Source organism: Sinohyriopsis cumingii, chromosome 19 (genome assembly GCF_028554795.1).
Source record: "Sinohyriopsis cumingii isolate HCF-2022 chromosome 19, ASM2855479v2, whole genome shotgun sequence".
Taxonomy (NCBI): Eukaryota; Metazoa; Mollusca; class Bivalvia; order Unionida; family Unionidae; genus Sinohyriopsis; species Sinohyriopsis cumingii.
In genome coordinates, this window is record NC_142979.1 from 11,133,438 (window position 1) to 11,161,383 (window position 27,946).

The 27,946-nt window shown below is 34.7% G+C and overlaps 1 protein-coding gene and 2 pseudogenes across 2 annotated transcripts in view; all 3 read right to left on the reverse strand.

Moving 5' to 3' along the window:
* Nucleotides 1-13,107: 13,107 nt before the first annotated feature.
* On the reverse strand, nucleotides 13,108-15,637 carry LOC149775126 (uncharacterized; annotated as a pseudogene).
* A 55-nt stretch (nucleotides 15,638-15,692) lies between these two features.
* On the reverse strand, nucleotides 15,693-18,495 carry LOC149775127 (uncharacterized; annotated as a pseudogene).
* A 1,805-nt stretch (nucleotides 18,496-20,300) lies between these two features.
* Nucleotides 20,301-27,946, reverse strand: part of LOC149775128 (leukocyte receptor cluster member 1 homolog) — a 37,209-nt gene continuing 29,563 nt past the window's right edge. Inside the window, exon 7 of one of the 2 annotated variants that reach the window (XM_089942992.1) lies at nucleotides 20,301-22,506. In XM_089942992.1, the coding sequence (XP_089799118.1) occupies nucleotides 22,201-22,506 (306 nt within the window). In that variant the 3' untranslated portion in view covers nucleotides 20,301-22,200. Of the gene's footprint in view, nucleotides 22,510-27,946 lie in introns of both variants that reach the window. The other variant, XM_089942991.1, reaches the window with a different exon arrangement.

Genomic DNA, 27,946 nt, shown 5'->3' on the forward strand with positions numbered 1-27,946 from the left:
ATTTGAATGTGAATATTGTGGATTTGGTACGCTTGTGTAGGAAATATATAAATATATATAAATATATAGATAGTCATATTACTAATCGTAGTAATATTTTAGTACAATCATATTTGAAATATTTTGTATGTATATACTGATAGGGCTCAGTATGTAGATATTTGAATCCTTTGTGTGATTGTGTTATGGCGCCATTTTTGTAAGCGGCGGAAGTGTATGGGAATTTCGATGTGTGCGCATGCGCGACCCAAATGTCCCGCCTTAAACTGATGGTTCAGTTCAGTGACGTAGTGTGAGGGAAGATTTTTATAACCCTATGCTAATGCATTATACCTTTCAACAGGAAGCTTTCGGGGGACGAAAGAATTTCAGAGAATTTCGGGGGACGAGAGAAGTTCAGAGAATTTCGGGTGACGGTGAGAGATACCGAGTGAATTTCGGGTGACCTCAAGGGATATCGTCAAGGGTTCCGGATACTAGAAGAGGAACCGGAAGTCAAGATAACGGCAAGGAACAAGGATTATAGAAGAGGAAGCGGAAGTGGAGATCACGAAAGGAGAGAAAGACAAGGGAACGAAGAGATTTAGATGAGTAGCACTCAAGAAGGGAAAAATCTCCTCACACTGTGAACTCAAATGATGATCAAAGGGATCATTGGGTGAAAGAGAGACATTGATTACTTTAAATTCTTTTAAATTTCATTTATTAAATTGTTATTGTTTAAATTTCACCTTTGTATTTCTTTTAATTTAACTGTCGGCATTGCTGACTGGGGGCTCGTAGCCATAAATATATTTAGTCAATAAATAATATAGTGTCCAGAATTAACCTTCTGAATAAGGACCAGGGGAACTTCTCATAATTCGTTAAAGTCTATAAGAAGAACCCCACCCCTAGACCACTACACACCCCCACAAAGGACAAAATCACAGCATATAAAGAAGTTTGCACATCATATAAGGACGAAATCACAGCATATAAAGAAGTTTGCACATCATATAAGGACAAAATCACAGCATATAAAGAAGTTTGCACATCATATAAGGACGAAATCACAGCATATAAAGAAGTTTGCACATCATATAAGGACAAAAGCACAGCATATAAAGAAGTTTGCACATCATATAAGGACGAAATCACAGCATATAAAGAAGTTTGCACATCATATAAGGACAAAAGCACAGCATATAAAGAAGTTTGCACATCATATAAGGACAAAAGCACAGCATATAAAGAAGTTTGCACATCATATAAGGACGAAAGCACAGCATATAAAGAAGTTTGCACATCATATAAGGACGAAAGCACAGCATATAAAGAAGTTTGCACATCATATAAGGACAAAAGCACAGCATATAAAGAAGTTTGCACATCATATAAGGACAAAATCACAGCATATAAAGAAGTTTGCACATCATATAAGGACAAAAGCACAGCATATAAAGAAGTTTGCACATCATATAAGGACGAAAGCACAGCATATAAAGAAGTTTGCACATCATATAAGAACAAAAGCACAGCATATAAAGAAGTTTGCACGTAATATAAGGACGAAATCACAGCATATAAAGAAGTTTGCACATAATATAAAGACGAAAGCACAGCATATAAAGAAGTTTGCACATCATATAAGGACGAAATCACAGCATATAAAGAAGTTTGCACATCATATAAAGACGAAAGCACAGCATATAAAGAAGTTTGCACATCATATAAGGACGAAATCACAGCATATAAAGAAGTTTGCACATCATATAAGGACGAAAGCACAGCATATAAAGAAGTTTGCACATCATATAAGGACGAAATCACAGCATATAAAGAAGTTTGCACATAATATAAAGACGAAAGCACAGCATATAAAGAAGTTTGCACATCATATAAGGACGAAATCACAGCATATAAAGAAGTTTGCACATCATATAAGGACGAAAGCACAGCATATAAAGAAGTTTGCACATCATATAAGGACAAAAGCACAGCATATAAAGAAGTTTGCACATCATATAAGGACGAAAGCACAGCATATAAAGAAGTTTGCACATCATATAAGGACGAAAGCACAGCATATAAAGAAGTTTGCACATCATATAAGGACGAAATCACAGCATATAAAGAAGTTTGCACATCATATAAGGACGAAATCACAGCATATAAAGAAGTTTGCACATCATATAAGGACGAAATCACAGCATATAAAGAAGTTTGCACATCATATAAGGACGAAAGCACAGCATATAAAGAAGTTTGCACATCATATAAGAACGAAAGCACAGCATATAAAGAAGTTTGCACGTAATATAAGGACGAAATCACAGCATATAAAGAAGTTTGCACATCATATAAGAACGAAAGCACAGCATATAAAGAAGTTTGCACATCATATAAGGACGAAAGCACAGCATATAAAGAAGTTTGCACATCATATAAGAACGAAAGCACAGCATATAAAGAAGTTTGCACGTAATATAAGGACGAAAGCACAGCATATAAAGAAGTTTGCACATCATATAAGAACGAAAGCACAGCATATAAAGAAGTTTGCACATCATATAAGAACGAAAGCACAGCATATAAAGAAGTTTGCACATCATATAAGAACGAAAGCACAGCATATAAAGAAGTTTGCACGTAATATAAGGACGAAAGCACAGCATATAAAGAAGTTTGCACATCATATAAGAACGAAAGCACAGCATATAAAGAAGTTTGCACCTCATATAAGAACGAAAGCACAGCATATAAAGAAGTTTGCACGTAATATAAGGACGAAAGCACAGCATATAAAGAATTTTTGCACATCATATAAGGACGAAAGCACAGCATATAAAGAAGTTTGCACATCATATAAGGACGAAATCACAGCATATAAAGAAGTTTGCACGTAATATAAGGACGAAAGCACAGCATATAAAGAAGTTTGCACATCATATAAGAACGAAAGCACAGCATATAAAGAAGTTTGCACATCATATAAGGACGAAAGCACAGCATATAAAGAAGTTTGCACATCATATAAGAACGAAAGCACAGCATATAAAGAAGTTTGCACATCATATAAGGACGAAATCACAGCATATAAAGAAGTTTGCACATAATATAAAGACGAAAGCACAGCATATAAAGAAGTTTGCACATCATATAAGGACGAAATCACAGCATATAAAGAAGTTTGCACATCATATAAGGACGAAAGCACAGCATATAAAGAAGTTTGCACATCATATAAGAACGAAAGCACAGCATATAAAGAAGTTTGCACATAATATAAGGACGAAATCACAGCATATAAAGAAGTTTGCACATAATATAAAGACGAAAGCACAGCATATAAAGAAGTTTGCACATCATATAAAGACGAAAGCACAGCATATAAAGAAGTTTGCACATCATATAAGGACAAAAGCACAGCATATAAAGAAGTTTGCACATCATATAAGGACAAAAGCACAGCATATAAAGAAGTTTGCACATCATATAAGGACAAAAGCACAGCATATAAAGAAGTTTGCACATTATATAAGGACGAAAGCACAGCATATAAAGAAGTTTGCACATAATATAAAGACAAAAGCACAGCATATAAAGAAGTTTGCACATAATATAAGGACAAAAGCACAGCATATAAAGAAGTTTGCACATAATATAAGGACGAAAGCACAGCATATAAAGAAGTCTGCACATGATATAAGGACGAAAGCACAGCATATAAAGAAGTTTGCACATCATATAAGGACGAAAGAATAGCATATAAAGAAGTTTGCACATTATATAAGGACGAAAGCACAGCATATAAAGAAGTTTGCACATCATATAAGGACGAAAGCACAGCATATAAAGAAGTTTGCACATCATATAAGGACGAAAGAATAGCATATAAAGAAGTTTGCACATCATATAAGGACAAAAGCACAGCATATAAAGAAGTTTGCACATCATATAAGGACAAAAGCACAGCATATAAAGAAGTTTGCACATTATATAAGGACGAAAGCACAGCATATAAAGAAGTTTGCACATAATATAAAGACGAAATCACCGCATATAAAGAAGTTTGCAAATCATATAAGGACGAAAGCACCGCATATAAAGAAGTTTGCACATCATATAAGGACGAAACCATCTCAAATAAAGAGGTTTTCACATCATATAATAAAAATCATCATCTTAAGACATCTCTGGCGTTCCATACAGGTTTGTTAATATTCTTCAGATTCCAGTCTATGGAACAACTAGCTAAAATTCTGAATGACGAAAGTTTCACAGAAGCACTGGAACAGTTTACAAATATCCAATCTAAATATATGAGGAGAAACATTTGTCGTATAAACACGTTGATAACTTTTAAGTATTATGAATCAGTTATGCCACTAACTTAGCAGCTTTACTCGTCCCTTAAGGATAAAAATGTTTTAAATGTTGATCACATATATGTTAAAGATTTCAACGAATATATATAAATATCCGCACATCTCCATGGCTATTATGAAAGGAAAGATACATTGATATTATGTGACATTTTTGTAAATTGACGATGGAAAATAAAACGATGAGTACAAAAGGTCAAGGTCAGTGTTAGTCCATGATTTTTTGTACGGATATAACATAAAACCCCTCCAAAAATATAGGTAAAAAAATTCTTTAGATGGGCTACTGTTGGAAATACAGGATGTCTATGGTTGTCCTTTAGAAACGCATTTAAGCAGTGATACTGGTTGCATTTTGGAAGGAACTAACGTAAATTCCATTATAGTTGCATTTCTATTTCAAGGACCACCCGTTTGCGCCAAAGAAACTTATACCCGATGAAAATGAGTTATTTCCCTTGAAAATGTATGTGATAAAGGATTACAATGTTACAAAAAAAAAACATGACCACGTGACTACTTCTTACCCTGAAAACAAATAAATTATGTCTTCCCCACATATATTTTAAGCATTTACACAACGCTGGGTTCAATGCTATTACATATAATCGAGTTCAAAGCTTTTAAACACAACTGGGTTGAAACTTTTTTTTCACACAGCTGGGTTCGAAGCTTTAACGTACAGTTGGGTTCAAGGACCTGCTTACAATTGGGTCCAAAGCTTTTACACGGAATTGGGTTCAAAGTTTATACACAAAATTGGGTTCAAAGCTTTTACACACGATTAGGTTCAGAGCTTTTACACACCATGGGGTTAAAAGCATTTTTACACTCAAATGGGTTCAAAGCTTTTACACACAGTTGGGTTCGAAGCGTTTTTGTACAACTGGATTCAAAGCTTTTACACACGACTGGGTTAAAGCTTTTACACATAATTGAGTTCAAAGGTTTTACACACAATTGGGTTCAAAGGTTTTACACACAATTGGGTTCAAAGGTTTTACACACAATTGGGTTAACATATTTTACACACCATTGGGTTCAAAGCTTTTATACTCAGCTGGGTTCAGTACTTTAACACACAGTTGGGTGAAATACTTCCATATTCCAGTTGTAAGTTTTGTTAATTAGAAATGCTTTTTTGTCAGAGTAGGTTTTCTATTTCAAACGAATCCTCAACTTCCAAGCTGCATATTTGTTTTCCCTCAGCACACTATCTTTTCAGGTTTTCATTATTTGAAAAATCTTAAAACATCGTGTGCTATCGTTTTTTCACCTTTTCTTTTCAACGTAAGCGTATTTTAAGAAAACATATACTTTTCTGTCAGAACACGTTAGATTCTATTATTTGTTCATATTCTTCCATGGTAACAATGTCTGCCTGCCATTCGACATCGACCAAAAATAGACCCTTTTGTAGGGAAATATTTTTCTTGTTTGCTTGTGTTAGCTGTAAGTAGATTGTTCAATTAAACACCCTTTCAACTGAGTTCATTTCATTTTTTCACTTTTAATTTGCTTCAAATTTTGATTTGTATTTGTGTCGGCACCAGACTTTCAGGATCGCCGTAAAGATTTCCTAAATACTGTATTCTATCGGTTATAAAAAAACATCTACAGGATACTTTGTGTTTGGTCAACTTTCGTTAGATATTGCCAACATGACATTCATATACAGAGTACACCGTGTCTTTTTCAGTTACAACTATCAACTATGATAATCTCTCAAAAGATTCTTTGTACCAGAGGGACAGGTGAGCAGACAGTACAATTCAGTTGTCTATGCTGCTCATATTTCTGCTGTTATGTATGTTTGTTTTGCATTGTTTGTTAGATAGTTACTTTTTAACTTTTTTAATTTCATCATATGCTGTGGAAAATTGTAGGTTGGACCTGACCTTGTCCAAAATCAAGTTCATTTTCTTGACCCGAATTATTGATTTTTTTATTTACATCACGTGTACGCGTAACAAATCTGTGTATTACGTCACTGCTTTTTGTTTTTCTTGATGAGTCTGGTTCCCATAATGGTGTTTAATATGCCAATTCGGGAGTCCATAGAGCAGGGAACTAGACTAACTGTTGATACACCACCAAACAAGATTCCTTTTTTTAAAAACCACGTGACATTTATTTCGTGATACATCGTCTACGTTGAAGCTCAATTTTTGTATTGCTCAGTTAGTACAATATTAATGTCGTGAATTAATTAATTGGAATTAATAATGAAATTTCTTATCATCCTTGAGGATATGTCTAAGTGTCAGTTCAAGAATTTTCTGAAACTCGCTTGCCCACAATGGTCCGTATCTGTGAAATCAAACTCTTTATTTTACCAAGTATTCGTTTCGCTCGGCTGCCTTGTTATCTTTGATCACAGTCATGAAAGAGTCGGTTAATTTAAGGTAGTTTATGTTACACACAATAACATTTATAAGTGTTCGATTGATCAAATGAAGTGAGTTCACCCGACATACGACCGGGGCAGCAAGATTTTAAGTTTGTAGGATTTTCGTGCTGTTTAACTTTTTTTTATATTCCACCTCCTTTATTGGATGGTGGAATAACATAATTAACGTGATAATACAAAGGAGGCCAGCTTTTAATTCAGTGCAACAATACAACAAATACTTCCGGAAGTCATTTATCAAAACACGGTCGGCACTTAATTAGGTTTTCAGAGAAACTCTCGCGGATTTAGCTGTTACGGTAGATTGACGCATTTTACGTTTAATTACAAGAGGACACATTGCATTTATGATGATTACACTTAAAAGGAACTAAAAGATAGAACTAGAACACAAATTTCAATTATTAAAATTTTTATTTAATTTGTATTTATTTATTAAAGTAATGACTCCACTCGGCCTGAGTGACATTTTCATTAATATAAATTTCCTTACATATCGTTAATTGCGGTGTACTAGGAATTTCGTTCGGAAAGAAAATGTAAAAAAATTGTATGATCTATTTTTAAATTTGATATTTCATAGTGTTGATTAAAATTTCCGGGTCCTATCTACCGTTTTCGACGATAAAACGAGCTTTTGTTACCAATTTTGATCGTGATTTTCTTCAAGTTCAACAAATAGGGATCAATTTTGGGGGTATTTTCTGGTTTAAAAAATGTGATCCACGCCTGACCCCGCGTTATAAGCGGGTTCGCGAGTTATCAGGGCGCGAGTTATCGAGGGAGTGGTGTATTATGTAAACAACACATACATATCAAATAGTTTCTGTGAGTATTGGTTAACTATTAGGATTATTATCTTGGCCTGAGCCAGATTTGTGTTTGCCACATTTTATATTCTAATTAAAACTAAGTTTTGATCTTGTAAACATTCGGAACCTTCTAGAAGGTTATGTTCCATTAGGTAATATCGTATATTTTTAGAAAATGCTAATTGTGACCAGAGGTCAAGTAGAGGGCTATATAATCATGTTTTTCAAGAAATCATTCAGTCGTGCTTTACGATAAGAGCAGAATCAATTGTATTATTGTTGTGTCCAATAACTCGTTTGGACTGGAATTTTATCAAATTATTTATTCACTGAAAATATTAAGTGCTCATCTAAAAATAATATTCTTGGACACAGAGACTTGAATTTATAGTGAAATTTCAAATAAGGATATGCTCTTGGATTGTATCATTGTGATCCAACAAATACTGTTGGCACATCACCAAAACATGGGCCACCACAGGCACATCAACACTTCTAGTGTTTGATTTCATTTGAATTTCTACCAAAGTTTATTCAGAACTATAATCAGTAGGACTTGTGTCTGTAATTCTAGGATTAGTTGGGATTTAATTTGCAATACAGTATTATCTTTGTGAAAATATTTTCACTTTTGTATTCAAGGGAAATAAATTATTTGTTGAATTTTACAAAACTTGTTAGTTTTCACTCTTTTCTATTAATTATTTTATGAAAATAGAGTTGTAATATTGCACTGCTTCTGCCATTCTCCTTAGTTCAAAGTTTGCAGCTCCAGTATGGACAAGACTGCAAGGCTGAGTGATCCTGTGTGTTGTCTTCTCAAGACTAAGGGTCAATGTTGAAGTGTTTGAAGGATGACTTGATGGAATCTTTGAAGCATTTTTTTCTGACCACCCATGATTGCTTTCCCTGTTTCACCTCGCCAAAGGTCTTCATTGGTAGTCTCTCTTATGACAACATGGTGACATGGCCTGTATGGTTTCATCAGCAAAGTGTGGATGACTGGAATGCCTCTTCATGTGAGAACATCAATGTCTGGGACTTTTATCTTACATCTGTACCTGCTTTGCAGACCTTCAGGATTTCTTGAGCAGACTTATGCCTCTGTGCTCCCACACATTTGTGTGTAGTCTCCAAAGACCACACTTGTCTTAGTTTCATCACTGATGAGGACTACACAAAGCCCTGCTTGACTCTATTGGTGACTAGAAATAGTTCAGATGACTCACATTTGAACACGACTAAAACAAGCATGCCATCATGGAACTGCTGAACCATTATGATTAGTTTCTCTGAGCAACCAAACTCTGCCATGATCTTCAGATGCCCCCACAGTTGGCTGCATCAATGTCAATGTTTTTTGTCAGACGAATCAATGTCATTTACAAGTCAAGAGCTCTGATCCTATCATTTTCCCTGGAGTTGATGAGCTGCAAGCATCTCTATGTAATCCCTCATTCTTCCCTGAAGCCACAATGACTGTCAGGCAGGAACCTGTAATTAATGCGATAAATGGTGTGATTCAGTGGAATTCTGCCTTGACCATTGTCAATGGATTGTCTGTTGCCTTTCAGATTGTACAAGTGGACAATGGATGCATCCTTCTACTTCTGTGGCATAGTTCTTTGAGTCCACTTTGACCGGATGAGTTCAGTCAGTTCCTGTGCCATGTGTGAGCCTGCAGTTTGTAAACTTCTACTGGTACAGCATCTGCTGCAGGTGCTTTGCCATTGGATAGCAGCTCAATTGCTTTACTTGTTTAAGTCAGCTTTGGCGGAGTAACAAGTGATGTGTTGATTGTCACTTGGAGCAGTCAATTGATTGGCCCTTACTAATGGTCCTTGATTGAAGATGCTGTAGAAGTGTTTTTTCCCATCTTTGTAGTAATATTCGTAAGTGAGCGGTATGGTGCCCACAGCACACAGTATTGGAGATGCTCCTGATGAATGTTGATAGTAGATTGTCTTCAAAGTATCACATAAGTTCTTCAAGTCATTTCTGTTGGTGTACGACAGAATTTTATCAGCGTTGATAGATTTTTTTTATCAGCGTTGATGCTTAGCCATCGTGTTGCAACTCTCTTAATTTGTAAAACATTGCAAGATTCCTATTACAGGTGCAAAATCTAACCGGTCAATACAAATAAGCATATGAATTTTCATCTGTGTTCTTCCAAAGGTACCTTGCATATAATAAGATAAGAATGTGATTTTGCTGGGTTCCCCCAACCCACACAGTAATAAAATAAAACAAACCTGTTGTTTTATGGTTGACAAAAATGGGGTGGGGGTGAGGGAGAGAGAAGGGGTGGGGGGAATGGACGAAATGGGAGTGGAGAAACCTGATGTCATCGGGTATTGGCAAAATTTTCCGATCCATCTATCCTAAAACATGTTTGTTCTGTCAGGAAATGAATCAATAATGAATTCCCATGTAAGACTGTGACTTGAATATATGATCGATGCCATACCATTTTTATGCACAGGTTTGTGCAATGTGGAAACATTCAACTGAAAATAATGCTTAGATTAAATTATATTGCCCTTAAGTTGATTTTGTATTTTATATTTAGTTTAAGTTGATTTTGTATGCTATATTGCCCTTAAGTTGATTTTGCATGCTATATTGACCTTAAGTTGATTTTGTATGCTATATTGCCCTTAAGTTGATTTTGTATGCTATATTGCCCTTAAGTTGATTTTGTATGCTATATTGCCCTTAAGTTGATTTTGTATGCTATATTGCCCTTAAGTTGATTTTGTATGCTATATTGCCCTTAAGTTGATTTTGTATGCTATATTGCCCTTAAGTTGATTTTGTATGCTATATTGCCCTTAAGTTGATTTTGTATGCTATATTGCCCTTAAGTTGATTTTGTATGCTATATTGCCCTTAAGTTGATTTTGTATGCTATATTGCCCTTAAGTTGATTTTGTATGCTATATTGCCCTTAAGTTGATTTTGTATGCTATATTGCCCTTAAGTTGATTTTGTATGCTCTCACAACTCTTATCAACACTCCTAGCAAGATCCAATGTGGATAAACAAGAAAGATGGCTGGATGCAGTTAGTTGCTTTTTTTCCAAATGGCATAATTTGTATTTATACACAATTCATAATTTGATATTTGTGTGTGTGTGTGCACAAATATGTGTGTCTACGTATCATGTTACTTATACTGCAGTGAAAAACTTACTCTGCACAAATCTCCAGTATACCAGTAGCCATGAAGCTGGGAATGAGGAAGCAAGTTGAGAAAGCTTCTCTTCTTGGTCTATATCACATTTGGATGTATCTTTGCAGGAAGGCGAGGATTTGCGAGGTACCATTCATTATTTTCTAATGCTAATGTGATCAGGTAATGTATCTGACAGAAACATTTTTAACAACTTGGATAAAAATTGTTTCAGCTGTTCTAGATAAGGTGAAAATAGATTTGACCACCTACTTGCTCAGGAAGCCACACCACTGCAAGGCGAGCCACATCAATAATTGATCAACCATTCTGGAGTGGTTGAACATAGGTTTTAAAAACATAGTTCTTTTGGATGCCATACATCTGCTATGGAACCATAAAGGACAATTTTAATAAAGCTTATCTGAAGAATCTCTCTTACCAAGTTTAATCAAAATATTCTCAGCTTTTTAAGGAAAGAAATCAAAAATAGGTTTCTCGTTCAGTTGCTAAGGAGGCCATACCACTGCTAGAAGACCCTGGACCAAATTTTAATAGATCATGACAAACATTCCTACCATGTTGGATCAAAATCAGATTTTTAGAGAGAAATATATTCACCACTCTCTTGCTAAGAAGTGACACAAATGCTGGGGGTGGGGTTTGCCCAGATATAATTTTGATAAAACAGATCCTAAAAAACATTCCTATCAAGTTTGAGCAAAACTGGCTCAGTTGTTCTGAAAAAGAAATTGAAAATAGTTTCCCATGTTGTTTCTATGGAGGCCACGCTGTCATTAAAGGAGCCATCACAAACACAACTTTAAAAAAGCAAGCATTTTAGTCAATTATGTTCACCCTAGAATACTTACTCAATCACATTAATGTAAGGAATATAAGCCCTACTACCTCTCCAATCCAGTCCTCCCAACGATGAAAATTCATCTTTCTGTCTATATTTAAAGTGCAATAACTCTTCTCCATTACCTCCCCTTGCCACCTATAGGTGGCACCAGTTTAAAGCTGAGCAGAACACCAGCCAAAGGATGCTCACATTGTGGGGAGGCTGGGTGCTCCTTCGAATATATTTCCTGATCTCATTAACATTAGGAGAGGGGTAGTAGGGAGCAGAGAGAATGTTGTTGTTGTTGTAGGGTTTAACGCCATTTTTCAGCACACGATAGGCTATACATGGCGGCCAGTATTAATGGTGGAGGAAGAACCCGGGAAAACCCCGGAAAGAACCACTGACCCATGAGAAGCTACTGGCGAGCTTTCTCACATACCCACATTGGCTGAATCCGAGACTCGAACCCACGCAGACAAAGGTGAGATGGCAGTGATCTGTAATGGAGAGCGCTGTAGACCACTCGGCCACTTGGGGCTCCTCAGAGAGAATGTTGAGCATCCAACCTACACCACAGGTAACCTTTGAGGAGAGAATATTGGATTCCCCATAAGGAGGTTAAACTACTCTCCTAATTGTAAGCAGCACAACCGGTGAACTCCTTAACTATTACAATTTTTGGGTGAATCCAGCGAAGGTGTACTAAGTTTCATCCTTTCAACTCATGCACCCTGAAAATTGTACAGCAGAAGGGTAAGTGTGATGAAAAAAAAAAGAGTATTGAGCCATGACCATGACCATCACCTTGATAACAAGACTTTCAAAGTGGAAAGTTTTTCTAGTGATGGTGTATATGTATACAAAATTTAAACATTTAATTTCATATGGTATTAAAGTTATAAAACAGAAAAAAAGTAAAATACTGTACCATGACCTTCAAGATACGGGGCTCACTGTGGTACACTATCCACCTTCTTTTACTAGCAACCCCAGTCAATTTTGTGATAGTGAAATAACTGCAAACACTTCATTTCTTCATGTAGATCTGTTTAACATCATTCCAAAACAGTTTATTGTTTTAAAATATCTCTATTAGAAAAAAAGTTATGTAACTTTTAAGTTCCAAAATATTTACAAATTTCTAGAATTTGTGTCTTATGTAAATGTATCCAGATTATGTGGCAGTCGCGGAACCGAAGTAAAATTTGATTTCTATAAAAATGTTATAACTTTCTTATTTGTTGAGATATTATTATGAAATTTGATATTCTGATTGCATTTTTCCTGCTGAATGTATTACTCTCATTAAATATGTTGTCGGACTTCAATATTTTCATTTACAACTGAAAATCATATAAAAATTTCACAACTTTTATGACAGTTAACTTAATACAAATATATCACATTATCAAGAGTTCATATGTAAGTAAAACAACTTCGAAACCAACAAAAATGCAATGTTTATTCATAATTGCGATTGAAACAATGTTGCAAGACCTAATTTAAAGCATACTGTGATGTTAAACAATATCACTCATTCCTTGTATAGAAGAAGAAAAAAAATGAAGAATTGACAATAAAATGTACTGTAAACACATATAAAACCAGTATCCATGCACAATATATACATTTTATATTCCAGCCAGAGGCCATGCTTTTATTAAAAGTATGCACATTTAAAGTTTTCATACTTCTTTCCAATTTCATTGAACTCTTTGATGAACCATTGTCGACCTGAATTTAGGCAATCGGGAATGAACTTGTTTGTCAGAATAAACTGCTTGTCAACAATTTGTGTGTCTACCCTACAAGGCCACTGAAAGTACCCTTCCTTTCTGCATGGTGACATGAAATTCACACATGCTGTTTGATCATCCTTTACTTTTTCAACAATACCAGGAGTCCTGATATGCAATTGCCACATACTCATTTTCTCTGAACACGTGTTTTAATCCTTTAAACATTGGGTCATGAGAATCGTCTGAAACTTTGCGCTGATTATTTTTCCCCCTTTCAGTAGCAGATCCTTTCCTTTTTTGGCCTTTCTTTGTGAATTTCAGACACAACATTTTTTTCATTTGATATGTGGTCTTGTTGCATTTCCCGACCACCTTTTCTTGCCGAAAGCAGAATGTTGTGACGATTATCAGGCTTCATTTTACTTCGCCACTTCATCATGGGAATTCTGTTCCGTTTCAACAACTGTACAGATGTATGGTGGTGCATTAATGCACTAGGTCGCCTCCTCTGACTGCTGTCCAGATCACCAAAGTGATGCTCACATCCAAAATTGGTAAGATGAACAAAATTTGTTCTCTGTTCTTCCGTTTCACTGATCATTTCAGCATAGACATGGAATTTTCCACCATCAAGAAAGTTTATCAGCTGTTTGTCGATTACTGCAACCATAGCCGAGGCAACAGTTACGATGGTCTTCAACAACAAATCTCTGGTCTCTTTTTTTATTGAAAACAGACAGTCAGCTGATCTTTGATGATGATTGACCTTTCCAATATCTAAGGGGTCGTTTGGTGACCAATGTTCATTTTGGTTTAGAAGATGAGTGGGTGTTTCCATACACTGTTGTAAAAATTGTTTCATTTCCAGAATATGTTGTGAAAGGTCTAGATAAATTACTTTGCCTGTGGTGATGAGATTCCAGTACGGCCCTGTCAATTTCATGAAAAATAGACCAAAACACTGTAAAAATGTACAGACTATGTCAGACTTCAAAATCCATTAATACAGATTTTAGCTTCAGATTGGGACTGTCTAATGTTTCAATAACTTTCATAAAGTCCTGTCTATGAATAAATACTTCAGCTGAAGTTTCAAATACTGCACTAAACCTGTTATCTCTGTAATTTCCTATTACTGACTTAATACCATTTGCCATGCAGTGTGCATCCCACCTGTCCCATATTCCATTGTGGTCACCAGCTGGTCCAAACACTTCTGATGTTGTACAAACAACCCGCTCAATGACAGTTTCTTTTTTACTCCAATACTGGAACACCGGTAGAGCATCACGTCCAACCGGTCCCACTGAATCGACTAGTTCAGTTTCTAATTTTTTAATGCCGGGTTTGGTGTAGCTATGGAAGCCAAGAAGCACATGAGCCATACAGTAGAAATGACGAACAATACCCTTGTCCCCATCAAAGTCTTTCAGAACATCATCACGCCATTCTTCTAACAACTTACTGGTCAATTTTTCATTGCTTGCTCTATCGCTCATTGTGTAAGATAATTTCTGTAAAGACCGGGCCACAAATGTTGCTTCATCTTCTGTTTCTTCCTTGACCAAGTTTGCATAAGTTTACCGAGCTCTTTCAGGTGGTTCTTCGTAACATTATTTATGGAAATTGCATTCTCTTTATAAACTCGATCAAACCCTAAACTGATCACATCACCACTGTCAAGTGTTATAGAAGTGTCTACAATTTTCTGCTTTTTCCGTGTTGTGCCATCCCTACATAAGCCCCAGTTTTCAGCTTTATTAAGTTTTTCTGAAATAAATGTTTTTGCTATGTAATGTCCTTCATCAACTATTGCTTGAGTGGTTGTTGTGTTTGGCAAATCTGATCTGTCTAAACTTTTTCCTAAGATATGTCTTAACACAGACTGAATTACTGGAGACACTTTCTCAACAGCAACTTCTAACCCAACCAGTTCAATTACACAAAGACGAACCTCGTGGCTATAGCTTCCATCTTCATTTTTGGTCTTTATACTTTCATTTATAATTTCATCAACATCTTCAAGTTCTGCTACTTTGTTCTCCTTGTCTAGTATTTGAGATCTAATCATTTCACAGTTGTCACATTTGGCATTACATCTTTCAGCATCATCAAGTACTAAAGAGTCTCTCTGTTTCAATTTCAAGTGGAGACTTTTAATTTCAGTTCTTAAATAACTGTTGCTTTTCTGAAGGGACAAGATCTTTGATTTCTCACTATTTCTTTTCCCAGAAATAACTCTTACTTGCTCTGTCAATACAGTAATTTTGTCAGCTGATGCTTGGTTCTCATTAGTCAGTTTCAAGCTTTAGTTCACTTTCTTTCAATTTTTCAGTCATCATCTATATTTGGTTCTCTTGCCTGCCGACTAATCGTTTCAAGCCACGCAATGCATGCAAGTGTTTCTTTGAGGTCTCATCTCTTTTATTTACATTCCGCACAGAATAGTGACCAATCCTATTTTTAATGTTTTCTAACTTCTCAGTATTTTCGGCAATTTTCTTCTTAAGTTTTATCACTGTTTCAACTGTTTCTTATCTGAATACTTAAGTTAGTTTCTTTTTTCAGAGTTTCATCATCATTATCATTGTCATCACTGTCAACAAGATTACCACTTGCCTGAACATCAGTGGGCTTTTTCTTAGTGCAAAATTTATTTTCGCTTAAATTGTCATTTTCAATCTGCTGAATAGTTTCCTTTGTAACAGCTTCATCACAAAATACTGTTTGTTCAGTTTTTTTCGTGATTAAATATGGGCTGAATGTGGCATTCATTAGCTCCTTTACATTTTTAAATCCAGAAACTTTCTTTTTGGCAACAAGTTTTTTTTCTGTTCACATACTCTACTAACTTTTGTTTTAAGAGATTTCACATTCACACATTCAAAGTTGGAGTTCAACTTTGAAATAATATTGAAAAAGGCATATAAGTTTTTGCCACGGTGTTCAATGTATGAATTTATTTCAAGTACAAGTCCATTTGTTAGTTCCTGAATAGGATTCAAGTTAGTTTCATCTTCTAAGTCTTGTGATGTTATATTTAGCTCCCTGCAGAATGGACCAGGGAATGCAGCCATCTTTCACTTAGAATGTTTCAGTATCATATACCTGCAAAATAAATTATCACTTTCAGACTTTGTATCTTTTTTTCTATTTTGAAAACATTATTGATCCTATCAAACATTATCAATGCATTTTGAATTTAAGATCCCATATGAAGTGTGCATGTAATTAATTTGCTACATTTGTCAAAGTTAAAAATAAAAATAAAAAATCATACCGAAACTTTGCATTTGTCTGATAGTGATGCGATTTTATTTTCATAATTTTATCAAACAGTGTCCCATTACAAAATTTAAACAAATGCATAATGAATATCAGGTTGAACATATTTTAAAACCGATTAAAGTTTGTCAGTTGAGATATTTACAGCATCGAACTTTAGGCTATTTATAGCGGACGAAAATCTATGCTTTGCGTGTTCATTTTGCGACTGCATACTGTCTAAACCGTACAACAAGCATTAATATGATAAAAACTATAAAAATATCATCTTACCATGTTCTTCTGGCACACCAATTTGTACGTAATTAATAATAAGGTTAGTTTTGGAACATCGGTTGTGGAAAAGTTGACATCATCATCAGCTGTTAGAAAATTCAAATATGGCAGATAATGTCGACACTGGGAGATTCAAATATTTTACAAATTCGATGCTCGTTGTGGGTGGTTTAAAAACATTTCCGATATATAAATATGGTATCAAAATAAAGCTTGGAATATGACGATTTTGTTGATATATTTTGCATTTATTTAAATTGTCAAACTTATGGTCAAATCTGCGTAAAGTTTGAGGGATTATTTCTTTGTGTAGGAATATCATAGGAACATGCTACAACACTGACCGAATTGTTTACATCTCCTCTGATTGGATTGAAAATTGTCATGAATATTCATGAAGTTTTAATAACCCGCATATGCGATCGCGGCATGATCAATGATTTTTCCAATGACGTGTGAAATCGGTATTTTTCGATGATTATGGAGTAATAATTCCATTAATATAGCATCAAATATAAAAAGAAAACATGCCCATTATAGATAATTTTATAAGCTTTTACAATATATAAAATGTGTTGCAATCAAATGACATGTATTGATGCTGCAATGAAAGTTCTACACTTGGTCAACAGTTTCATCAGATTTCCAGGTAAACCGTCATCTTGACCGTGCTGGAGTTGTTACTTTTACAATTATACCATGATTCATTCCTTAATAACAATCAGTGTTAAAGTTATGGAGTGGAAGAAAAAGTGTCAAGAATGGCTGGCTGGCTGGAACGAAGTAAAGATGTCTACTCCTTTGTTTGAAACAGTGAGGGACAACAGAGCACGTCCTAAGAACCCCTACCGAGTTTGATTGCAACTGGTTCAGCCATTCTAAAGAAGCTGAAAAAGGTTCACCAAGTTGAAAGCTAAGTTAAAAGCCACACCATTGCTAGGGGAACCATCAAGGATATAACTTTGATAGACCATCTAGAAACATTCCTAACAAGTTTTTAATCAAAATTGAGCTGTTCCGGACAAAAAAGGGAATAAAAAAAGTTTTCTACCTAGGTTGTGTTGGAAGCTGAACCATTGCTACCAAGAGCACAATACTGGCAGACCATACTGTAACAAACATTTCATCTAAGTTGAACTGAATTGGCCACATGGCTTATAAATTTGAAATGAAAATGCTGACGGATAATTGACAACACATGCCAGGGCCATCAAAAATGCTTATGGTTAAACAGCCTGGTCAGCTAAAAATTAAACATCCTTGTTATCCTAAACACAGACTGAACCATTTGTTTATAATAAGAAACAAATTTTAAAATTCATCTTGTTTACTTGTATACCATATTGTCAGTTTCGTACAAGCTCATCTAGAGAGTACTCCAATGTAAAACTGTTATAATGTTATCTAAGTTTCATCTTCATTCTCTCAACTATTAATAACCACATCCAGTCTTATGTAAACCAGTTCTCATTTATTCAGTTTACTTCAAGCAATTACAGTACTCTCAATGCAAGAGGCAGTGGTGAGGTGCCCTCTGTGATAGAATAATTTGAAGAATGAGAGAAAAATGCTCTGCTTTCAATATATATATATATATATATATATATATATATATATATATATATATATATATATATATATATATATACACACACATACTTTTTTTGTCCTTTTTGTTCCTTAGTGTGAAATGGTATTTTGTACCATAAAAGTTTCGTCTATTGTTCTTTCATAAAAAATCAGACAAATAAAACAAAAAATGGGAATCTAACCAATTAGCTTCAATAATAATCTTAAGCACAGCGAAAAGAATTTGATATTTCCGTGGCAACAGCTGATACATTGTGCTTTCACCAATATCTGTATATTTAACAGAATGGAAATATTGGATGCACAAAGATTCTTGTGTATTTGTGAAAGCATGTATTTGTTTCTCTCAAACTGCTGATTTATGCTTTTACTGTTTGTTTGTTTTGGCAAAGTTTGGTCATACTCTCATAAAAACAAACTGAGGTTACAATATGCATGACAAAATACAACTAGAAACATTAATGGAACATAAATTCCTTGATTCAGTGACCTATATGCAAAACTCAACCAAACATATATAAATACAGTCTGACATAGGTTACACAATAAACCCTTCCACATTTATCATAGGTCCTGGAAATATCCCGGTGACATATCTTTGAAACTTGTTATAACACTTTGTTTTAAATGTACAGTGGAACCCCACTATAACACGATAATTGGGGTCCACAAAATTGGATCGTGTTAATATTGGGGTCGTGCTAATGCGGGGTTTTATAGTATTTTACTTCTTTGAGAGAGCAACTCATTGGCACATATACGTGTATTCATGTCTAATGTAAATGATAAATAAGGTATCAACACCGTTTACTATCGTGCCGTTGTAGCATTCAGTTCATCTATAATGCATGTAATTCCATTGAAAAATTGCACACAGATTTACAAGATTCAATATTTTTTCCCTGATTATTGTATCTGAATTCAACATCTAATATATAGCATAAACAGAGTATCAACACCGTTTACTTGCCGTCTGATAGCGTACTGTCGGGGCTTGAACTTAACCAATAAAATATGTAATTCCATCACAAAATTTGCATACATATTTGAACTATTCAATAATTTTGTCACACATCATTATGTGTCTGAATTCAATGGGAAAAACTAACAGCAAAATTAGGTTAAGAAAAACGAAGCACGTGTACGGTTCATTATGTTCCAGGATCTATGAACGGTGTCTGTACAAATTTCATACTGCTAAAATTTTCTCATATGTGTTTCCGTGTACATTTATCCATTGCAAATTTCCAATAATTCACGCTTGTATGCCTATTCGTTTGAATGACTATAACAAGAATAATTACCAATCAACACATGCTTTCAGTGTGCATATAACTTTTAGTTCAGATTTTGTGAATATCGAAAGAAACGTGTGAAAACTACTATACTAATCATGGCGTAAAGTGCAGAGAATGATTTGTGTTTGTGAACTTGCTTTTCCATAACAGTAAAATATTTTATGTAAAACCCGAGAACTAAGTGCAGCAAGCCTGCAATGATCACGAGTCACTTTAAAAAAAACAAACGTAAAGATGAATGCATGTACAATTTCATACCCTTCCAAATTCCAGCTAATAAAGTGGACATTATTTATTGGTCAACTAACTGCATCTGATAACACCGCCAAGCCCAGCAAACATGTTGGCGGCTTTCGTTTTTTGATGTTTATTAAATTGTGAGAATCTTTTATCAATCACCACATTGTCTGCTGCTTGTTTGTGTATGCAGTTAAAGAAACACATGTCAGCTATTGTTTGAGCAACAATGGTATACAGAATTAATTGAAGACAATCACTTAAGACGACTTACTGGCTTTACTCATGGATCAGTAACAAGTAACATTTCTGATAATGTTTATTTTGGCATAACACTTCAAGAATCTGGTGAAATTGGTTAAATTTCAGAAGCCAAGCCACGATCATATTATATTCAAATGCATACTCGAACTCTTCCATAAAATGATAATAAATGTTTTACACACTATTTCTCATACTTTTCAAAAGTATTTTTCCAGGTACGAGAAAAATACACGTACATGTATTTAAAATTTCAGGAAAAATGCCACGATCGTATTATATATCGTATTATACTCGAATTCATGCACAATATCTTCCCCAAAATGATAATATTTTCTTTTATGCACAAAGTGCAGAGAACTAATTGTGTTTGTGAACTTGCATTACCATAACGGTAAAATATGTTTAGAAAAAAATAGGAAATCAATACCGAGTTCATAAGTAAACCCCATACACATGTAAAACCCAAGAACTAAGTGCAGAAGGCATGCAATGGTCACGAGTCACTTTTATAAAAAAAATTAAAGCTGAACACATGCACAATTTCATACCATTTCAATTTCCAGCTAATAAAGCGGACATTATTTACTGATAACATGCCTGTAAATGTTTATTTTGGCATAACACTTCAAGAACCTGGCGATATTGTTCAATTTTAGAAGCTACGCCATGATCGTATTATATTAAATTAATATGTGAACTCTTCCCTAAAATGATAATAAATGTTTTACACACTATTTCTTGTACTTAAAAAATATAATTTTTCCCGGTATGAGAAATATACACATATATGTATTTAAAATTTCAGGAACCACGCCACGATCATATTAAATTCTAACTCATACGCAATCTCTTCCTCATAATGATACTAAATTTTTTATTCACTATTTTATGTACTTTGAACAAAAAATAATTATTCATGTGCAAATGAATGTACGAAATTTCGGGAGCCATGCCACAACCGCGTTATATCCGAATTCACGTTATAGTGGGGTGTATTATAGCAGGGTTGCACTGTATAAATCATTGTTGAGATTGTAAATCAAAGGTTTCTTGCAAAAAACTCATTCTGAATTAAACAATAAATTTTCTTCCTATCTGTTTGGGCATATGAAAATTCCATTTGCACAGTGATCATATCTTTGCTCAAAACTTGCATACAAATATCTGATTTCTACGAATTTGTGTCTCAACTCCAACATGTCACATTGAGGAAAGTACTTGCATTTCAACCCTGACAAGTCACAATGAGTTAAGTGCACAGGTCTCAATCCCAACATGAAACATTCAGGTGTGTACTTGTGTCTCAATTTGAACATGTCACACTGAAAGAAGTACTTGTGCCTCAATCCCAGCATGTCACACTGATGGAAGTGTTTGTGTCTGAATCCTGATCTCACATCAAGAGAAGTGCTCATGTCTCAGTCCCAACACATAATACATAATGAACCACTCATGTCTTGATCTCAACACATAATACATAATGAACCACTCATGTCTCGATCTCAACACATAATACATAATGAACCACTCATGTCTCAATCCCAAAATGTCACATTAAATTTAGTGCTTGCATTTCCATCCTAGCATGTCACTGCAAGGAAGCAATCAAGTCTCAATCCAAATATGTCACATCAAGGGAAATGCCTGACTCAATCCCAATCTTAGTTTGAAAAATTGCAGAGCTATTTCAAACTTACTCTGATGGCCAGTTTTTAAGTAGGATCATACATGTACAGTACTACAGTTTATAACCAGTTGCCTAATGAAGTCTAAATAACACTGAACCATTGTGGGCTATCACATCTGTCCCTGCAAAATGTATTATCCTTATTTGGCCAACTGATCTTTTGATTATAATGTATCTCCCAGGTTTTTCCGTTTATCTCAGCATGTGAAAACATTATGTATCCAAATACTTTCTATAGTCAGCATTTTTCTGTCTTGGTTGGCGGACAAAATCTGGATTAAACTGAGAATTATAGCGTCTTTCTCTTTCGGATATCTCTTCCATGTGACCTTCTCCTGATGACCCTCCAACTTTTCCATTTTCTCTCAGCATTCTCTCCCTTTCCCTCTCTGACTGTTCCCTTTTCAATCGTTCAGCTCTAAGTTGTTCTATGGTTTTGGATGTGCTTGAGTGTTCCTTCTCTCTCTCTCTCTCTGAGTCCTTGTGTTTTTCATGCTTATGTTTGTGTTTTTTGTGTTTCTGCTGAAAAAAGACAAAAAAATTAACAATGCATCCAAACCTAGATATATTTGCAAATTAAATGATCCAGACATTTAGTATTCTGAAATATTTTTATTCATGCTTAATAATTTATTCACTAAATAAGCACAGTCTAGTCTCTAGCATGTGACTCTCATTGATTCCAGAACAGTGCATATACACAATGTCTTTGAACAAAATAAAGTACTCCATCATTATAATGCTGTCCATAGGAATCATAAAATATACTGTCCACCCAGTACTCCTTTGTTATAATGTTGTGTAAAGGCATCATAGAGTATATGTGTAAACAGTATTCCTTTATTATTTTGTATATAGGAAGCATAGAATATACTGTCTAAACAGTACTCATATGTTATAATGCTGTTTATAGGAAGCATACAGAATACTGTCTAACCAGTACTCCTTTGTTATAATGCTGCATATAGGAAGCATAGAATATACTGTCTAAACAGTACTCATATGTTATTATGCTGCATATAGGAAGCATAGAGTATACTGTTTAATCAGTACTCCTTTGTTATAATGCTGTATATGAGAAGCATAGAGTATACTGTCTGAACAGTACTCCTTTGTTATTATGCTGTATATAGAAAGCATTGAGTATACTGTCTAACCAGTACTCCTTTGTTATAATGCTGCCCTTTGCAGCCAGAGTATACTGGCATTATATTACTCCTTCATTACAAATGCTGCCCATATCAGTCACTGAGTATATTATCTATTCATTACAATACTGCCCATATCAGTCATAGAGTATATTACCTATACAGTACGCCTTCATTACAATACTGCCCATATCAGACATACAGTATACAGGCTATACAGTGAGATAAGTTTATCAAGAAGTACATAGAATTTTACTATCACTTAATGAAATGGGACACATGACCATATCTGCCTTATAACAAGAACCATGCTATAATGAAGGGATATAAGGTGTGAGTGTACTGTATTGCTGGTTAGTAACAATAACATCCCAATTAGCTCCCAAAGATAGTACCATACACAACATCACCACACAAACTGACCGATCCTGGATAATTTTACTTTGTCATTTGAGTCATGTTGTTGTTGATGTTTGTTGGAAACAAATGATAAGTTACAAACACGGATGGTATGTCTACTGGTACAAGCAAAAAACAAAGGCCTTTTGTTTGCAAATTTCTAAAAAACTGAGATAAACAATATGTTAAAGTATTTCTGCAGAAAAGCATCAGAAATCAGCTTGAGGTAGCCATGCTTCAAAAGAATGTACACTGAGGAGCAGTCTGAATATCTCTTTGTCTGACAGGTTAGTTCAATGATTTTCATGTGAATGACTGACAAAGGACTAAACACAGGTGCTCAGAGATGAGCGGTTTGATAATATCTCTTTGTCTGACAGGTTAGTCCAATGATTTTCATATGAATGACTGACAAAGATCTGAACACAGGTGCTCAGAGATGAATGGTTTGATAACATCCCTTTGTCTGACAGGTTAGTCCAATGATTTTCATGAGAATGACTGATACCTTAGTCCAATGATTTTCATGTGAATGACTGACAAAGGACTAAATACAGGTGCTCAGAGATGAGCAGTTTGATAGTATCCCTTTGTCTGATAGGTTAGTCCAATGATTTTCATGTGAATGTCTGAAAGGTTAGTCCAATGATTTTCATGTGAATGACTGACAAAGGACTGAATACAGGTACTCAGAGATGAATGGTTTGATAATATCCCTTTGTCTGACACATTAGTCCAATGATTTTCATGAGAATGACTGACACATAACTGAAAACAGGTGCTCAGAGATGAAAAGTTTGATAATATCCCTTTGTCTGACAGGTTAGTCTAATGATTTTCATGTGAATGACTGACAAAGGACTGAACATAGGTGCTTAGAGATGAAAAGTTTGATAATATCCCTTTGTCTGACAAGTTAGTCCAATCACTTTCATGTGAATGACTGACACAGGACTTAAGACAAGAGCCTACTGTAGTTTTTATATCTGAATATTTTAGATTAATTCCAAGATTGACTAAAGTTTTGTCAAAGCATTAAAAAAATTACATGAAAATTAATCAATATGTTAAATTTATTCAGAAAAAGGGGACCCTGTGAAATAATTTATCCCTGAAATTGATCGTTAAGGTCCAATAATATTTTTATACTGCATTTTATCCTGTATTTTATATATTTCTTTCATATACAGCATCCTTATACATTTTTCAAACTTTACCTTTAGTTAGTAACATATAGTCACTTATGTGCTAAGGTGCAATTAAACACTACATACATACATACATACATACATACATACCATGTATGGTATCAAAGAGTTGGGGGTACAGTATTAGAAATAGGATTGAGACAAAGTTAAACTTCGATAATCCAGCTGTATGAAACCATACATGTTGCCAATACTATGAAATGGTCTGGATTATTTGGTAAACAATATTTAAAAAACATTATGTGAGAGAATGCTATAATAGCTGTCAGATCCTAAATTAAGGTATGGATTTCTTAATTCAACTCGAGTTTTGTACAATCCCAGGTTGAAAAGTACTGAAATATGAATATGAAAGTGATTCCATACTAGTTTTGTATAATTTCAGGTTGAACGCTACTGAAATAAGAAAATGAAAGATTCCATACTATTTTTGTATAATCCAAAGTTGAAAAATTGTTTGATACCTTATATGGTACAAGGCAGCTTAATGTAAGGATTAGTTCCTCTCTCATAGCAACCATTTAAACTAACCAGAAATCTGACAACCTCTGCCTTAACAATCATTTAAACTAACCAGAAATCTGACAACCTGTCTTAACAATCATTTAAACTAACCAGAAATCTGACAACCTCTGCCCTAACAATCATTTAAACTAACCAGAAACCTGACCTCTGCCTTAACAATCATTTAAATGAACCAGAAACCTGGCAACCTCTGTCTTAACAACCATTTATTGAAAGTAATCAGAAATATGGCAACCTGTCTTAACAACCATTTAAACTAACCAGAAATCTGGCAACCTCTGTCTTAACAAACAATTAAATTAACCAGAAATCTGACAACCTTTGTCTTAACAAACACTTAAACTAACCAGAAATCTTGCAACCTCTGTCTTAACAACCACTTAAACTAATTGGAAATCTGGCAGCATGTACAATTCTGTCAAGTGATTTTCACTATGAAATCAAACATTCAAAAACACTGAAAGGTAACCACTCATGACACTCCCATGATTAACAAAGGATTGCAAGTGTCATTCCAATTAAGATAAGATAATCCATATCCATGGTAATTCACATCAAGGATATTCTTACTCTCATTACTGTGTGGTGACAGAAGTATTAATGGCATTGTTTGCCTACCTTGAGCTGTAAGCAAACAGATACACACATATAATAACTCAGCAACCTACATTTTATGGTTTTAAGTAGTAAATGTGTTTATGTAGTTATCATCATTTTCTGAACCTGAAAATTGCAACTTATCAATCTTTAAAAGTGTGTGTGTGTTTTGGGATTTTTTAGAATGTTAGTCATATCATATATGATGTCTGCAGTGTGGCAGTTTATAATGATGTCTAGAACTGAGGCATCATGCCACAGACATGCAGCATGATGTCCCACCCAGTCACATTATCCTGACAACAGACCAACCCCAAGTTCTAACACTACCCTGTTAATGCCTATTGCCAAGTAAGGCAGCTGTATCAATTTTATAAGTCTTTAGTATGATTCAGCAATGGTTCAAACCTGCAACCTCCTTGCATCTGAGGTGGATGATCTAACCACTTATGCCACATTTCTTTAAGAGATAAAACGTCTGAAGTTGGCACTCCCTAAATTGTACAAGTGACAATCGTTTTGCTTGCATAGGTTACAAAAAGTATCATTAAAGCAAGTTATGGGTGGTGCATAAACACAACTGGCAGCGAGCAGTAAACTCATTACTTGAACTTACTGACAGGACATCAAAGAAAAATGTTATTTTTATTACAAAGGAAGCCAACCTTGAAAGCTGATTTTGACTACTTTGAAGCCGGGGGGGAGGAGGAGGATATCAACACAAATGTTATATTATTACAAAGCAAGCCGACTTTGGATTCTTTGTGTGCCGCTTTTGTTTTTGTTTTGTTTTATTAATATAAAAAGACAGCTGAGATAAGGTAGCTAAATGGTTCCTTTTCATTGGTAATCATGGAAAGTTTGAAAAAATTTAAACTATGGAACAATTTTTAAATTGACACATTATAGTGCTTTGTGCACATAAATCAATGACCCAGCATTGCCCTTAAGATTTGGAGAAAATAAAATAATTTGATGAATTTGTGAAGGCCAGAAGAGAAGATGATGATTTCACTGACAATATCATCATTAACTTGGATAAAATTCTAGTGTACCTAGATCTAATTCCTGGACAGACTGAAAATAAGATGGCCATCAAAAGTGTGAGAACTAGTAAGACTAGTGCAGATTTGAAAAAATCTGACTTTAGTCCTTGCAGTTTCCACTTCAGGTGATGTGCTGCCCTCTGATGATAATTTTTCATGGCATGAGAAAGCTAAAAGAAATATTCATGCACCAAAAGAATGGATCATATGTGTGCAGGAGAAGGGTTGTGTTGACGAGATGATGTTGCAGTGGATTAAAGAGTTTTATGTCAAATTCACAGTTTTATATTTTTTTAAATAAAATTTCAGTTAGAGTGCATTTTTCGACATGTAATTTATGAATGATTTAAATGGTTTCCCACAAATTATGACTCAAAAACACGATGTGTCCCAGAACAAACAGTGCACAAAAAAATTACTTTAAAAATTAATTTATGCTGTCCCAACAAATATGGTAAATATGGTAGTCACAATAAATGCAGCTTGAGTAATCAGAATAATTTGACATGTATGTTTTAAAAAGTGCCTTCCCAGGGTACCATGAATGTTTTAAAAAATGCCTTCCCAAGGATAACATATATATTTTAAAAAGTGCCTTCCCTGATTACCATGTATGTTTTAAAAAGTACCTTCCCTTGGTACTACATACATTTTAAAATGTGCATGTTATATTAAGTACTGTCCCTGGGTAACATGTATGACTTAAAATATGCCTTCAGTGGGTACCATGTATGTTCTAAAAAGTGCCTTTCCTTGGTACCAAGTCTGTTTTAAAAAGTGCCTTACCTGGGTACCATGTTTGTTTTAAAAAGTGCCTTCCCTGGGTACAATGAATATTTTAAAAAGTGCCTTCCCTGGGTACTATGCATGTTTTAAAAAGTGCCTTCCCTGGGTACCACAAAGTTTTAAAAAGTGCCTTCCCTGGGTACCATGCATGTTATAAGTACTGTCTCTGGGTAACACGTATGACTTAAAATATGCCTTCATTGGGTACCATGTATGTTCTAAAATATGCCTTTCCTGGGTACCATGTCTG